At 41.7% G+C, this 12581-nt stretch overlaps 1 protein-coding gene across 2 annotated transcripts; it reads left to right on the top strand.

The window, feature by feature from the left end:
- The first annotated feature begins 385 nt into the window (after positions 1–385).
- lypla2 (lysophospholipase 2) lies at positions 386–12017 on the top strand. Of its 2 annotated transcripts, none has more exons than XM_046418148.1 (10): positions 386–507; positions 4584–4676; positions 6265–6296; positions 7196–7261; positions 7530–7577; positions 7728–7798; positions 8861–8934; positions 9055–9156; positions 9343–9513; positions 9649–12017. In XM_046418148.1, exons 2-10 carry the CDS (start codon positions 4599–4601, stop codon positions 9697–9699), a joined length of 693 nt encoding a protein of 230 aa, XP_046274104.1. In that variant the 5' UTR covers positions 386–507; positions 4584–4598; the 3' UTR covers positions 9700–12017. The 2 variants fall into 2 exon arrangements, with proteins under 2 accessions (XP_046274104.1, XP_046274105.1); XM_046418149.1 differs by lacking the exon at positions 386–507 and adding an exon at positions 517–716.
- The last annotated feature ends 564 nt before the right edge of the window (positions 12018–12581 follow it).

The raw sequence follows: 12581 nt of genomic DNA, 5'->3' as shown, positions 1-12581 counted from the left end.
GCTGCTTGTTCGTTACCTTCACACCTTCATTTTTTATTGTGTCACTCATGATTTCATTGCATTAGTCATGCCGTGTGTCATGATGCAGTCACGGGCTGTGGGAATGTTTAAGGATCACGTGTCAGGAGAAAGTACGATGTTTAAGCTCTATGAATGGACCGCGGCGCTCTGAAATGCTTCAGGCACCTGTTTTACGTACAATACATTTTCTGCTCTGTTACATGAACTTCTGTTTGAAGCAAATATTTATGATATACAACAGTATATACAGTATTGTTCATATGTTATTCCTGTTCATCATATTGACTGCGGTGAAAGAGACAGATCATTTACCGAGCTAAAATTAAAAAAAAGATGGCCAGAAATGCAGCTAAAAACAAGAACATGGAAACTTGTCGGCATAACGGCGATCTGCGTAATACGTCATCGCGTCCTGGCCCCGCCCCCTGCCTGTGTGCTGCCAGTAGCGGAAGTTCCGTTCGCCGTCGAGAACTGGGACAGCAAGCGGTGAGTGTATGAATTTGTATTAGCTCGCGGGCCGTGGGTTTAATTTTTACTACTTTTTCCCGGTCCAAACTGATTCGTGTTTGAGCCATTTGGTGCTTACTGGGTCTTCTAAAAAACGGCCCGTGTTTGAGGAGCGAATTCGAATCGCAGCGTTAACCCGGGGTAGATGAAGAGAGGCACCGGCAGAAGACAATACAATTACAGTTAATGTATGTGTGAGTGCGACGTTAGCTAGCTGCTGGACGAACAAGAGCCCCGGTTAGCCCGTTTTGGTGTGTTCTTAGCTAAACCGGGATTAATCCCGAGTGCTCTGCGCTGCTGAATGCCATCACTATTGAGGATGAGGATGGATCGTGTAACACAGCTAAGCTTCAACCATTCATTGTCTCCTTCCTCTACTACACCCCCACCACCCGCTTCCTCTGCTTCAGCTACCGATACTTATTTTTAACATTTGATAGTCATTTTGACACCGATGTTTTCGGTTTGCTCTCTTTTAAGACCGCGGTGTGGTTTTACACAAGCTAGCCAGTCGAGCTATTAACCCCCATCAACGGACACCAGCGGGCGGAGAGCGAGGTTAGCTGCTGGTGGATGGTGTGTAAGAGGAGGGGGGTGATGCCTGTCACTCACTGCCGCATATTATCCTGCTGTTTGCCAGCCATCCGTGGCCACTGAGCCAAGAGCTGTCTGAATGCAGCAGCCTGGTGTGTGTGTGTGTGTTGAGCCGTTTGACGTACACACACACACACACACACACACACACGCACAGACAGACTGCAGCACGCTTCTGTTTTTGTATGTGTGTTTGGCTTAAATGTAATTGGAGTCATGCAGGATGGGGACTCGTGATGTGCTTTAAGTTGACTGCAACACAGGCGGTGTTTCTATTTTCTCTCTTTCTTTCCTGCTGTGTGACACCTAAAAGTAATTTTCTAACAGTTCGACTCAATCATCTGACGGTGTTTAGTGCAGGACTGTTGGTGCTTTGACAGCTCTGTCACAATAAAATGAGCATCACTTAATTGCAACACTGCTTGTAATATCTTGCAAAGCATTTCCTCTAAATCAAGATATAATGACCAAAATGCAAAATGGTGTCCACGTTTATTTTGATTAGTTGTATTTAATGAGCAGTTTTGGACCTGTTTTATGATATTTTAATAGACACGAAGATGACAGGGAATGAGTGTGTAGAGAGGTGAGGAAGTTCTCTCTTATCTGAATCGTGGGTCTAAGGAGAGGGTACAGTACGCTGTAAAGATTGCAAAGGTAAATTTGTCATATTGGTCTTTTAAAATAGAATTTATTTGGCCTGACATGCAACAAAGCTCCATGTCTGGACTGGAACTACTGATGATGAGGGTCATTGTTGGCACATTAAATCTTAAGACCAACATGAGGCCCCAACCAAATACAACTTCTGTGAAGTGTTTCATTTATCAATTAATCATTTGATGTATTAAGAAAATAATCAAACATATCCTCAGGTCTTAAAACTGCTCATTTTGTCCATCCTGCAAACATCTGAGATAATATAACACAACAAAAAGCAGAAAATATTCATATTTTAGCTGCAACAGTCTATCTAACCAGCTTTGAAGTGTGAGGATTTTCTCACTTTTCTGTTATATATTCATTTTGAATTAAGTCTTTGTGAGTTTTAGACTGATTTTAAGATTTTTACCTCTGTGGGTTCTGGTAACATTTGGTCTGCATTGTTTACTTGTGACATTTCAATCAGTCAATTCAGAACATAATAAACAGATAATGAATGTAATCGTCACAGATTGGTCTCTAATCACAACAGAGCTTTGATATCACAAATGTCTCAATGCCTGAAATCCCATCAGCAGTATCTGTAATGTCCATGCATAAGGTTTGAAGGATCCTCTGGGGTTGAATGTATAGCTGGCACTTTTCCATCCACATCTTAAATATTCATCATTACTGGCAACGGGCTGTGGAAAACAGGGAAACGTTAATCATAAGGTTGTTGCCGCATCCATTAAGTTGTTTAAGAACTGAACGGTCAGTAGATGGATCCAGTTAGAAACTCAAATTTAATTTGTTTATTGGAACAAGCCCTGTTCTCTGTTGTTTTTATAGAATGTGAATTGGACTAGATGCTTGTGCACAGCGTGACACTATTTTTAACCACTGGCCTCCTCCAGAGGCGTGGAGAGTGAGCCATTGTTTCTTAGATGTGCATTGAAAACCCACATGGTGCTTTATGCAGCAGCCCGAGTTACGGGTCATTGTTAATCTGATGAAATATAGCAAGTGGGGGGGTTGGGTGGGTGGGGGGGGGGTTGATTTAAAAGTGATTAATCGGCTCTTTGTGTGCACTGCCTATTTTAGAGGTTGTCCTACTTGTTCAAACAGATTGTCCAGTGTTCCTCCATTCCTCCATCTCGCTATCTGTTCTTATCTCTTTCTTCCTGTCGCTCCTCCCCTGGTGTAGCCTGCTTTTAATCGTATTGTGTGTGCGTGCGTGTGTGTGTCTGTTCTCACTCTTGCCAGAGTACATCTGAATTACGTTTGTCATGGAAAGGCATTAATTAATTCAGTGTGAATTAGGGTTAGGTGATAGTGAATGCACATGTTGTGATGAACATCTTAACAACATCACAGCTCAAAGGTCCAAACTTGACTCAAGTCACAGATGTTGATATTTTATAACCTTATGTTATGTTTCTTTTTTTTTTCAATGGGAGACCTGAAGTGTACATATAAACTGCTGTGTGATGTGTATCGTGGAGTGAAAAGTTAAATAGCATGAAGTCAGTTACTTTTCACCGGTGAAAACGTTACGCATGTGAAATAGAAAGAGACTACTTCCTGGAACTTGACCCTGCTCATTTATTATTCGACCCTCATTTGTTTATCAGGGGTCAGGATACAGGGCAAAAATGACCTTCTTTTGTTGACAATTTGGCCACTTAAATCACACATTTGCTGTCCACTTCCACGTATTTTAGCTGTGAATATGACCCTCAGGTGATAATTCATCATCTGCCAAAGAGCAAACGCAAAAGCCACAGTGAGGCTGAACAGCATTTAGCTGCTTGGCCTTAACAGCCTTGGAATTTTAACACCGGCAGAGTACAGTCCCGCTCCAGGTTTACACATTAACCTTCATCCTTCAGACATTTCCCCGTCTCCTCGTTGTCTGTTTGCCAACCAGACAGCACGCCGCCTAACCTGCCCGTCTTGCCTCAACTCGTCCCGTCCCACATCATCAGAAAGTTAAAGGGGCATTAACTCGATGTCACTGTAAAACCAAAAGCCGATCTAATGCTTTTTATGGATGGCTGACTAGCTGTGAGGGATGGATGTCTGCAGTGAGTTTGATATGGTGGGGGGTCAGGGGGTACATTTCATTAGTCACTTGCTGACTGTAGAAAGCTGCCGGACTCACACAAACACGTACCTCATGACTTCTGTTTTAGGTTGAGCAGCAGGTTCATTATGTGTTTGTGTGTGTTAGTGGTATGTTCAGCTTTGTTGTCTGGGGACTGACAACAAAGCTGTCAGTGTTCATTGTCTCCCTGGTCATGTCAAAAACACTACACGACAGGTGCCACTGTGCACTGCACATTATGTGCGTCTGCAGCTGCAGTAAACCTTTTTTAATCAAGTTGAAACTATGCTAAAGTAGGAGGACAAACGTGAATTTAAAAAGCGTCCTTGTCTGCTGGACTGAGTTTGCTCAGTTTACTAGTCCTGCAGATTGAGAAACCAGAGAGTCTTCCTCAATATAATGTGTTGTAATTAAATGACTCCAGGGCATTGGGCTGGTTCGTCAACAGCAAAGTAGACTGTAAACTGACAGTAAACAGTAAACTGACATTTTTTTAATAACCACTGGATTAAAATATGTGAAGTTTAACCTTTGACTAGATTTTTAAGTTTTTGCTGTAAAACTCTGGAATCATGCAATGAAGACAGGAAAGAGTTAAATAAAGCTTTTTTGTTTGGTCCCCATGCACATGACAGCATATTTTGTGTATTCCACACTGTGCGAGCTGAAGTCAGCTGACCTCTGGCGTTTCTGTCTTGTCTTCTAACTCCAGTACCTCATACAGTGTATGTGTGGCAACAACATGTCTATGCCGCTGCTCGCCGAGGCTGTGACGGTGTCCGGGCTGGAGAAGGAGACCGCGGCGGTGAGTGTAAACATAAAACATCTTACAGTCAATGAGCATCGGAGAAGGGGGCACTGTCGCCGTCCAGGACCTTGACCGAATGCAGGACCATCACTGAGCCATTCATGTTGAATATTGAAAGTCTGCAACAAAAGAGCCTGTCAGTTTTATGTTTCGTTTGCTTGTTCTTCAGTCAGAAGTTAGAGAAGCTTGACAGTTTTGTGTAGGCAAAGTTGTTGGCCAACTGCTTTGGTTTCTGTCTGAGAACTTTGTAATAATTCCAAAAGACTCCCAGCCCTGTGCATCACATGTACGAGCACAATCCATGAATTAAACATAAGTGTCGCCCCACCACAAAAATCCAAAACGTGGAACTGAAACCTGCCGTGTGTGACCCACAATGGTTGACAAGGGATTTAATGCACAGACTCAGACTGTTCAGACAGTTTACCTGGTGATTCTTGTGATAAGATGAAATTACTGCTATGATGACTTTTCATTGTTTAAATATCCTGTCTCGTAGTTTTATAAAAACAGGTTTTTTTGGCATATGATGAGCCTTCAGACTCGCTGATCTGTTACTCACTCAGGACGTCCTGGGTCATGTTTGATCATTTCAGGTCTGAACACTTAGTTACGCGAGCTGTGGATTGTTTTGCTGTGGTTAATAAAGGTTAATTTACACTAGAAATGTTTGTAAAGGTGGCACTAAAGCAGCATGTCTTTTGATCATGACCATTTACCAACAAAACACTCAGATTTTGTTCCAGTGTCAAACTTTCAGTTTGGGTCTTTAAAAGCAACAAACACCAAATTGATTCTTTTAGGGAAAAAAAATCCTTGTGATTTCTACAATTTTACAGTTTTAGTTAACGGGTCTCCTTGGTAACAAGAAGCCTCACCTGTGGCTGCACCTGTAGCAGCGGGCTAACACAGTGAGGTACAGTGAGCAGATGCATGGTGTCGATGCTCAGCTGGATCTCCGTGTACAAATTAAACAGGCTGTTTTCAGGTACAGCACAGGGATTCGTTTAACACCAGCATCAAAGCTCTGAACGTCGTCTGAAACCCTACATGGAAGCAAAGTGTTTTGATCTCCGCGGAGACAGCCGAGTCACTGATTTCCAGCCAACGAGCGGTGAAGTGCCAGCCTTCTAAATTGTTGTTCTTCCCTTTCATGGCTTCTCTGCGGGGAGCAGCGTGTGTGGAAACCGGCAGTGAGGGCTTATCTTGGCACGAATGGGAGATTGGCACCTGTTTTGGAACAAGTGTGCACGCTTACCAGTCGTGCATCATGTAGTACAAGATCGATGTATTTAGACAAACTGTTTCGAAGTTCAGTGAGAGGTTTTGGTTATTTTATGTGTCAAAATGTGAAGTGTGATATGGATCTGAACACCTTACTCCATTCACAGGCCTCCTCCCTCCGGCAGTGATGCTGTCTAATGTGATCAGTCACTGTCATAAACTCCTAAATGTCTTTGTATCTGGAGGTTCATCTTTTTAACAGTTTCTTTGGGTGTGGTATGCATCTTTAAGTTATGAATTCTGAAAAGAGGAAGCACTAACCATTTTTTTTTTGTTTGTTTTTTTTAAATCTGTGCTGCAGGTGATTTTCCTTCATGGGTTGGGAGACACGGGGTGAGTGATGCTTTCAACTCTTCTTTGCATGCTTCTCTGTTTTCTTTATCATCGGCTTTAGAGGAGTGATGTGTCTGTACCTTCTACATCATTTGGATATTTCAAACTGTTTCATACTGCAGGGGAAAACTAATTCTCCTGCTTCAGATATTACAGCAGATGCTGTTCATGACGTGGGCTGGGCATCGCACCACAATTCTTTTTTGGTACAGACTGAAATGTGTGTTTTGGTTTACATAAGAAAAAGAAAAAGAGACTTAAAATTGGCCTATTTTTGACTTTTTTTTTTTTTTTTGTTCAGGCAAAGATGTTGTACATGCAGAGTTTGCATACAAGATGAAGTTGTGTGGTGTGTAATATGATGACAAATTTTTATGACGTTTTTTTTTTCTTATTGTGACTTTTCTAAATTGTCTCCTGTATGTAAGGTTGTGTATTGGCAGTCATCAGTGCCTTGGCTGCAGCAGCGGTTAAATTTACATCTTCGTTTTGTGTTTTTTACTATCAAATTCAAACTTCCACAGACAAATGAAGCATCTTGTGAAGTGCAAATGCAGTAATTGTTTCCCCGCTCTCGTCTAGTTTAATTCCATAATCCACCTCGCTGACAACACGACGAATGACTTATTTAAGAATCTCTCAAACAAGCACTCGATGGGTGAATCACTTAATTGCATGTTAAATCGTGTCCGGGCGTCTCTATGCGAATGTCTCTCAAGTGTCTAACCGTACCTCATGTGCAAATGGTTTAACGTGTAGACGTGACCACATGTGGTACTACACACTGGTACTACACACTGTGACATGTTGTAATACATTCAGGTTTGATGTTCTGCATTTTTAGTCGTTTGCTGATACTGGATTAGAAACAACGAGTTTCTTTCTCTGTTTTCTGTCAGGCACGGGTGGGCCGACACTTTGACGGGGATCCAGCTGCCTCACGTCAAGTTCATCTGCCCCCATGCGTAAGTCTCTTACTCCTTCGTCATGTTTTATGCCTACAAAACTGTCACCGTGTCAGTTTTTCTTTGTGTAGCTGTGTTTAACAACAACATTAACTTGCAAAACAAACATCCAGTTTGTACTGTCATAATCCAAAAGTAGCTTCAATCAAACAAAGAGTTCAGATTATTTATATTAGTTTCAGATATCTTATGGGTTGTTGAATGACTTAATCAGTGTGCCAGCATTTAGCTCCTGGCTGACTGTCATGTTTTCGTTTCTCCTCTGCAGGCCCACAATTCCCGTCACTCTCAACATGAAGTCCATGATGCCCGCATGGTGAGTTGGCGCGATGAAAGACGCTGCTCTTTAGCTCAACACTGTGTGCTATTGTTTCCCTGGAAACAACAATCGGCTCCCATATTGGCACTGACAATACTGCGATTGTGCGATTGATTTTCTTAAACGCTCGCCTCTGCATGTGTGCAGGTTTGACCTCATGGGTCTCAGCCCCGACTCCCCAGAGGACGAATCTGGTATCAAGAAGGCAGCAGAAAACAGTGAGTTCAGTGTTGGTCTTTAAGGGCATCTTGTCTGCTTTAAAGGATCAGATTTTGTTGTTTCCCAAACGATAAAAACAACCAGTCCACTTCTCAGTAATCTCTGACTTCCCTAACCTGTTAGATCCAAGCCCCTTGTGATGACCCTTAACCTCCAAAAATATGTCACAGATGTATAGTTTCAATTCTAACCCCACCATTAATCAATTGAACCGGATTATAAGCTTTGCACTGTCCCATCTCTTAACTTCTTTGTATATTTATATTTTAAAAATACTTTTGTATGCATTAAATGTTGACATTATCAGCTTCAAGTAAAGACCATGAGTGCTCTAATACACTGGTCTCATGAACATGTGATGTCGTGAACACAGGCGAGCAAGCAAACTTCATTAATTTTAATTCAGTTTATTTATATAGCGCCAATTCACAACAAAAGTTATCTCTGACACTTTCAGAGATGATGACACAGAGCAGGTCTGGACCAAACTCTTTAATTAAATTGTAATATAGAGAACCCAACATTCCCCCCTTGAGCAAGCACACGTCGACAGTGGCGAGGAAAAACTGCCCTTAATGAAGCGTATGTCAAAGCAGAAATTGCAAACTGCTTTACAGGAAGAAGAAAAGAGAAAGTGGGATCATTAAAGAGACAGAAAAGACTGTTTGTATGAAACAAGCAGATGTTGGATGGTTTTCACCCCATATTCATGCACTTCCTTTCACAAGCTATTAGCACTTTTGCCTATAAAATTGTTGACATTATTTTCAGGCACTGAAAGGCACTGGCCTTTAGTTTGATCTTGTAACAGTCAGGAGTGTATTGTAAGATCTGAGGCTCCTCCCGGTGGTCAGATGGCACAACAGCTCTCATAAATACAGAGTGAAAATATGAAACCAATCGTAAAAGTGACAGGATGGTTACATGCTTATGCCTCCATCAAGGTTACGTTGGTGAACACAATATGTCAGGAACACCTCGAAGGGATTTCTTCAAATTTTGCACAAAGGTTAGAATTTGGTGGCTTGGATTAACACACATTTATTCTTGCTTTCCTCTAGTCAAGGCCATAATCGAACATGAGGCCAAAAATGGGATCCCCCCGCACCGTATAATGCTCGGCGGCTTCTCTCAGGTAGGACTTCCTCATCTTAGCATCGTGCTGTATTGCACAAGTGTAATATTTGCAACACAGTATATTAAGAAATAGTGAATGCATGTAATAAAACACTCTGCTTCTTCCATTCCTCCTTAGGGTGGGGCTTTGTCCTTGTATACAGCCTTGACCTGCCAGCATCAGTTGGCTGGCGTCGTGGCCCTCAGTTGCTGGCTACCACTTCACAAGAGTTTCCCATCGGTACAGTCGCAGTCGCACATGGTTCCTCTGCCTCCTCAATTCAAATTGCTTTGATTTTCATATTAAAATAGTTCCACAGTGCAGATTTGAACGTTCTCCAACGCAAAAGCAAAGATATTTACAACAGGTTCCGCTGTGGATGTTGTCTAAGTCTGCTTTGTGTCCGTCTGTCTGTCTGTCCTGCAGGCGTCAAGCGGCCACAAGAATCTCCCGATCCTGCAGTGCCACGGCAAGATGGACGTCATGATCCCAGTGCAGTTTGGTGCCATGACGGCAGAAAAACTCAAATCCATAGTCAACCCTCAGTTGATCACCTTCAAAACCTACCCAGGGCTCCCTCACAGCTCCTGTCCTCAGGTACTGCACCGCCCCAGAGTTTTTCTTTGAAAGAGCCACATTTCTGTAATGGATGATGGTTAGAGGAACTGATGCAACTCTCAGATCTTGTGAAATCCTGTTTCTTCAGCAGTTCTCTCTTTTGCTCTCTTGCAGGAGATGGAGGCGGTAAAGGAATTTATCGAGAAGTATTTGCCCCGAATCTGACCGCACCTCATCCCCACTGTGGACCCCCCCCAAGACACTGACCTCTCACCCCTGATCTGCCATTCTCCCACAGGAAACAGCCATGAGCACCCCCTCTGCCACACACATCTACTAAATAACAAACACTCTTGAACACACATAAACACACACATTTGATAAAAATGATCCATACTGCGAAACTAAACAAAAGCCTGTTTATGCAGGCCGACCAACAACGCTCACACTCAAAACCGGTTCATCAAACCCACTGATTTGATGATAACGAAAGTCTTAGCCTTTCGGAGGGAGAAACACTGACTCGCACGATACATTCCCTTTGGTTTTAGTCTAACAGCCTGCTCCACATGACCTCAGTTCTTCTCCACTTTTACCTCATTTTGCTTTTGCTGTCACGTCCTCCATTGCTTTCACTGCCACGCCTTTCTCTCTTTCATTAATGTGTCATGTGTTTGTAAGACATTTAGTGGATCTCAAAACAGTAAGATCGAGTCAGATCATCAGTTTAACACCAGCCTGATGCTGTCAGTGATCATACTGAGGCCTGATCAGACCGAATTTTGATTGAAACTCACAAAATTTGAGGCTTTCCAGCCAGTTGGAGAGAAGAAGGTGAGATTAAGTTCTCAATCCTCTTTGTAACTGCATGGTGAAATATTACAAGCTGTGGAGAAGAAGAGCGTGAGTGCAGGGACCGTGACAGTAAAATGCTATATAATTTACAACTTCATGGACAGCTAGCTATTCTTTCTGCTGCAGCTTCTCCCCCACACACACACTACATGAGTATATTCCCCCAGGCAAAATTCGGTTGGACTGTAGCTTCACTCCACTGTTGGGAGTCCAGCAGAGTCTGACTTGGGTGCAGTGACTGCTGGTTTTAGAGCCATCCCATCACGGGGCACTGCAACCTGTCCAGGTCCTGTGTTGGTAATCTTGAACACTTAACTGTGGGTGCCCCTTTTTATTAAAGTACTTAACATCCTCTCTTTTTTTAGTGAGTGTGATAAAATATCTTGAGATATATGAAGAAAATCCAGCTGAAATAAAAGAAACCTAATCAATCGATGCTTTTGCTGCCCTGTGCTGTTTATTTCATACCTTCCTCACTTGCATGTTAGCATCTTTCTGCTGTGATTCTTTATTTAAACTGACCTCAGATGGTTTCCTTTCTTCACATGGAACTTGTAGGCTTAAAGGGGGATGACTGACCAGTATGAGTTGCATGAAATAATGCATCACTGCAGATGGTTGCAGGCCCGCACTGACTGCACACAACAAGTCGTTTCACTGTTCCTCCCACCTACTTTTCCAACCTTTTAACAGTTTCCCCAATCCGAAGTTCCTGTCTCAGCATCTGCCACCTCCTCCTCCCAATTACTCCCAACTGATTATCAGTTTAAACTCTGATAAAACTGCTTCCATCATATCTTCCTCTGTGACACTAGAGCAGTCCTGAGTTTAAAACTAGCGTCGACCTTTTATTCCTGAGAAACGTCAGAAAGTATTCACTTCCCAGCTCCCTCCTTTGTCACCTTACTATAACCCACCAATAGAAGAAAACAGATCAGTTTTAAAGTTAAACCCAACTCAGTTATACTTCACTTCTTTAGAAAAAATGGCTATACACTGGGAGGGCTTTGGCAAGAAGCTGTTCCAACATAACCGAAGGGGGATTTTACAAATTTAAAAAAGTCAGTCTTGAACAACTTGTAATCCTTGGACATAAGAGTGTAACCCTGAGGAGTTGCGTGTGCTTAAAATATATATATATCAGGTGTTCTGCATTTTCTGTTGTGAATGTTAATTTTGCTCTCCTCATGATTACCTGTCCTGTATTGCTGTTTTCAAACCAGATTTTAAAAAAAGAAGAAGACGAGAAATGGAAAAGGAGGAAAGACATGTGCTTTGATTGTTGTTCACTAATCAATGAATGTCTCCTTTCTCCTTCGGTCCTTTTATATTTTCCCGTCAATCTGAATCTCTGAAGCAGCCCTGAGTTTTGTTCGCTCCTTTTTATTTTGTGTCTTTTTCTTTCTCCTTTTTTAATAATACCAACATTTCCCACTTTGTGACGACGTCTACGTCTTGTGTGTTTTCTCCTGGTTTTATGTTGTCATTTTGGTTTTAGTTTCTACACGTGTTTTTTTGTTTACTGAACTTATGTTTTGTTGTGTTTTGTCACCGTTGTCATTTCATCTTTTTTTTGCGTCTGTTTATAATGATGAACATTAAGAAAACATGTTTAGGGGAGACAGGAGTTCTCTCCGCTTTTTTTGTTTCCAAAACACCTGTATGCAGAATAAAAGACAAAAAATGTCCACCTGAGTTGAATGTCTTTCATTTTCTGTTCCCAAACACATATCAGAAGATGAGAGGAAAATAAAAAGTCAAACATATAAAATCTGTAACACCACCAGTGTCCTTTAATGGAAAAAAAAGTGTAAGCAGGATGTTAATTAATTTTAGAAATCACAAGATAAAGTCTGAAGTCCAAATCAAATAAATAGTACTACATTTTGTATCCAGAAGAAGCCACAATCTTTTTTTCAGTGCCACTTCAAATCGTTAACTTCAATAATACATTTTTGCCAATTACTTTAAAGTTTTATCATATCTATAGGAGTCCTTTTAAATTTTGTCAGGTCTAATATCTTCAAATTTGTGACTCTAGTCTCAAACTCTACTTTATAATGACCACTAACAGGAAGTCAGATGATGATTATTATTTACCATGTAATCTTACTACAGCAAACTCATAAACTGACCATTTGTGGATTTCTGCAACTACAGTTATCAAAAAATGATACAAAAGGTGTGCCAGTGGATGAGCTTATTAAAACTCAACTCTCAAATTTTCTTACAGCTCTTAGCACATTATGAGG

Source organism: Scatophagus argus, chromosome 17 (assembly GCF_020382885.2).
Source record: "Scatophagus argus isolate fScaArg1 chromosome 17, fScaArg1.pri, whole genome shotgun sequence".
Lineage (NCBI taxonomy): Eukaryota > Metazoa > Chordata > Actinopteri > Scatophagidae > Scatophagus > Scatophagus argus.
The sequence above is the reverse complement of the archived record's forward strand: the minus strand, read 5'-3'. Positions and strand labels throughout refer to the sequence as shown.

Bases quoted from the DNA above. Each gene is read 5' to 3' on its own strand.
- lypla2 (XM_046418148.1), top strand. From the start codon at position 4,599: ATGTGTGGCAACAACATGTCTATGCCGCTGCTCGCCGAGGCTGTGACG. The intron at 6,297-7,195 runs GTGAGTGATGCT...GTTTTCTGTCAG, and splicing joins CATGGGTTGGGAGACACGGG to GCACGGGTGGGCCGACACTT. The intron at 7,262-7,529 runs GTAAGTCTCTTA...TCTCCTCTGCAG, and splicing joins AAGTTCATCTGCCCCCATGC to GCCCACAATTCCCGTCACTC.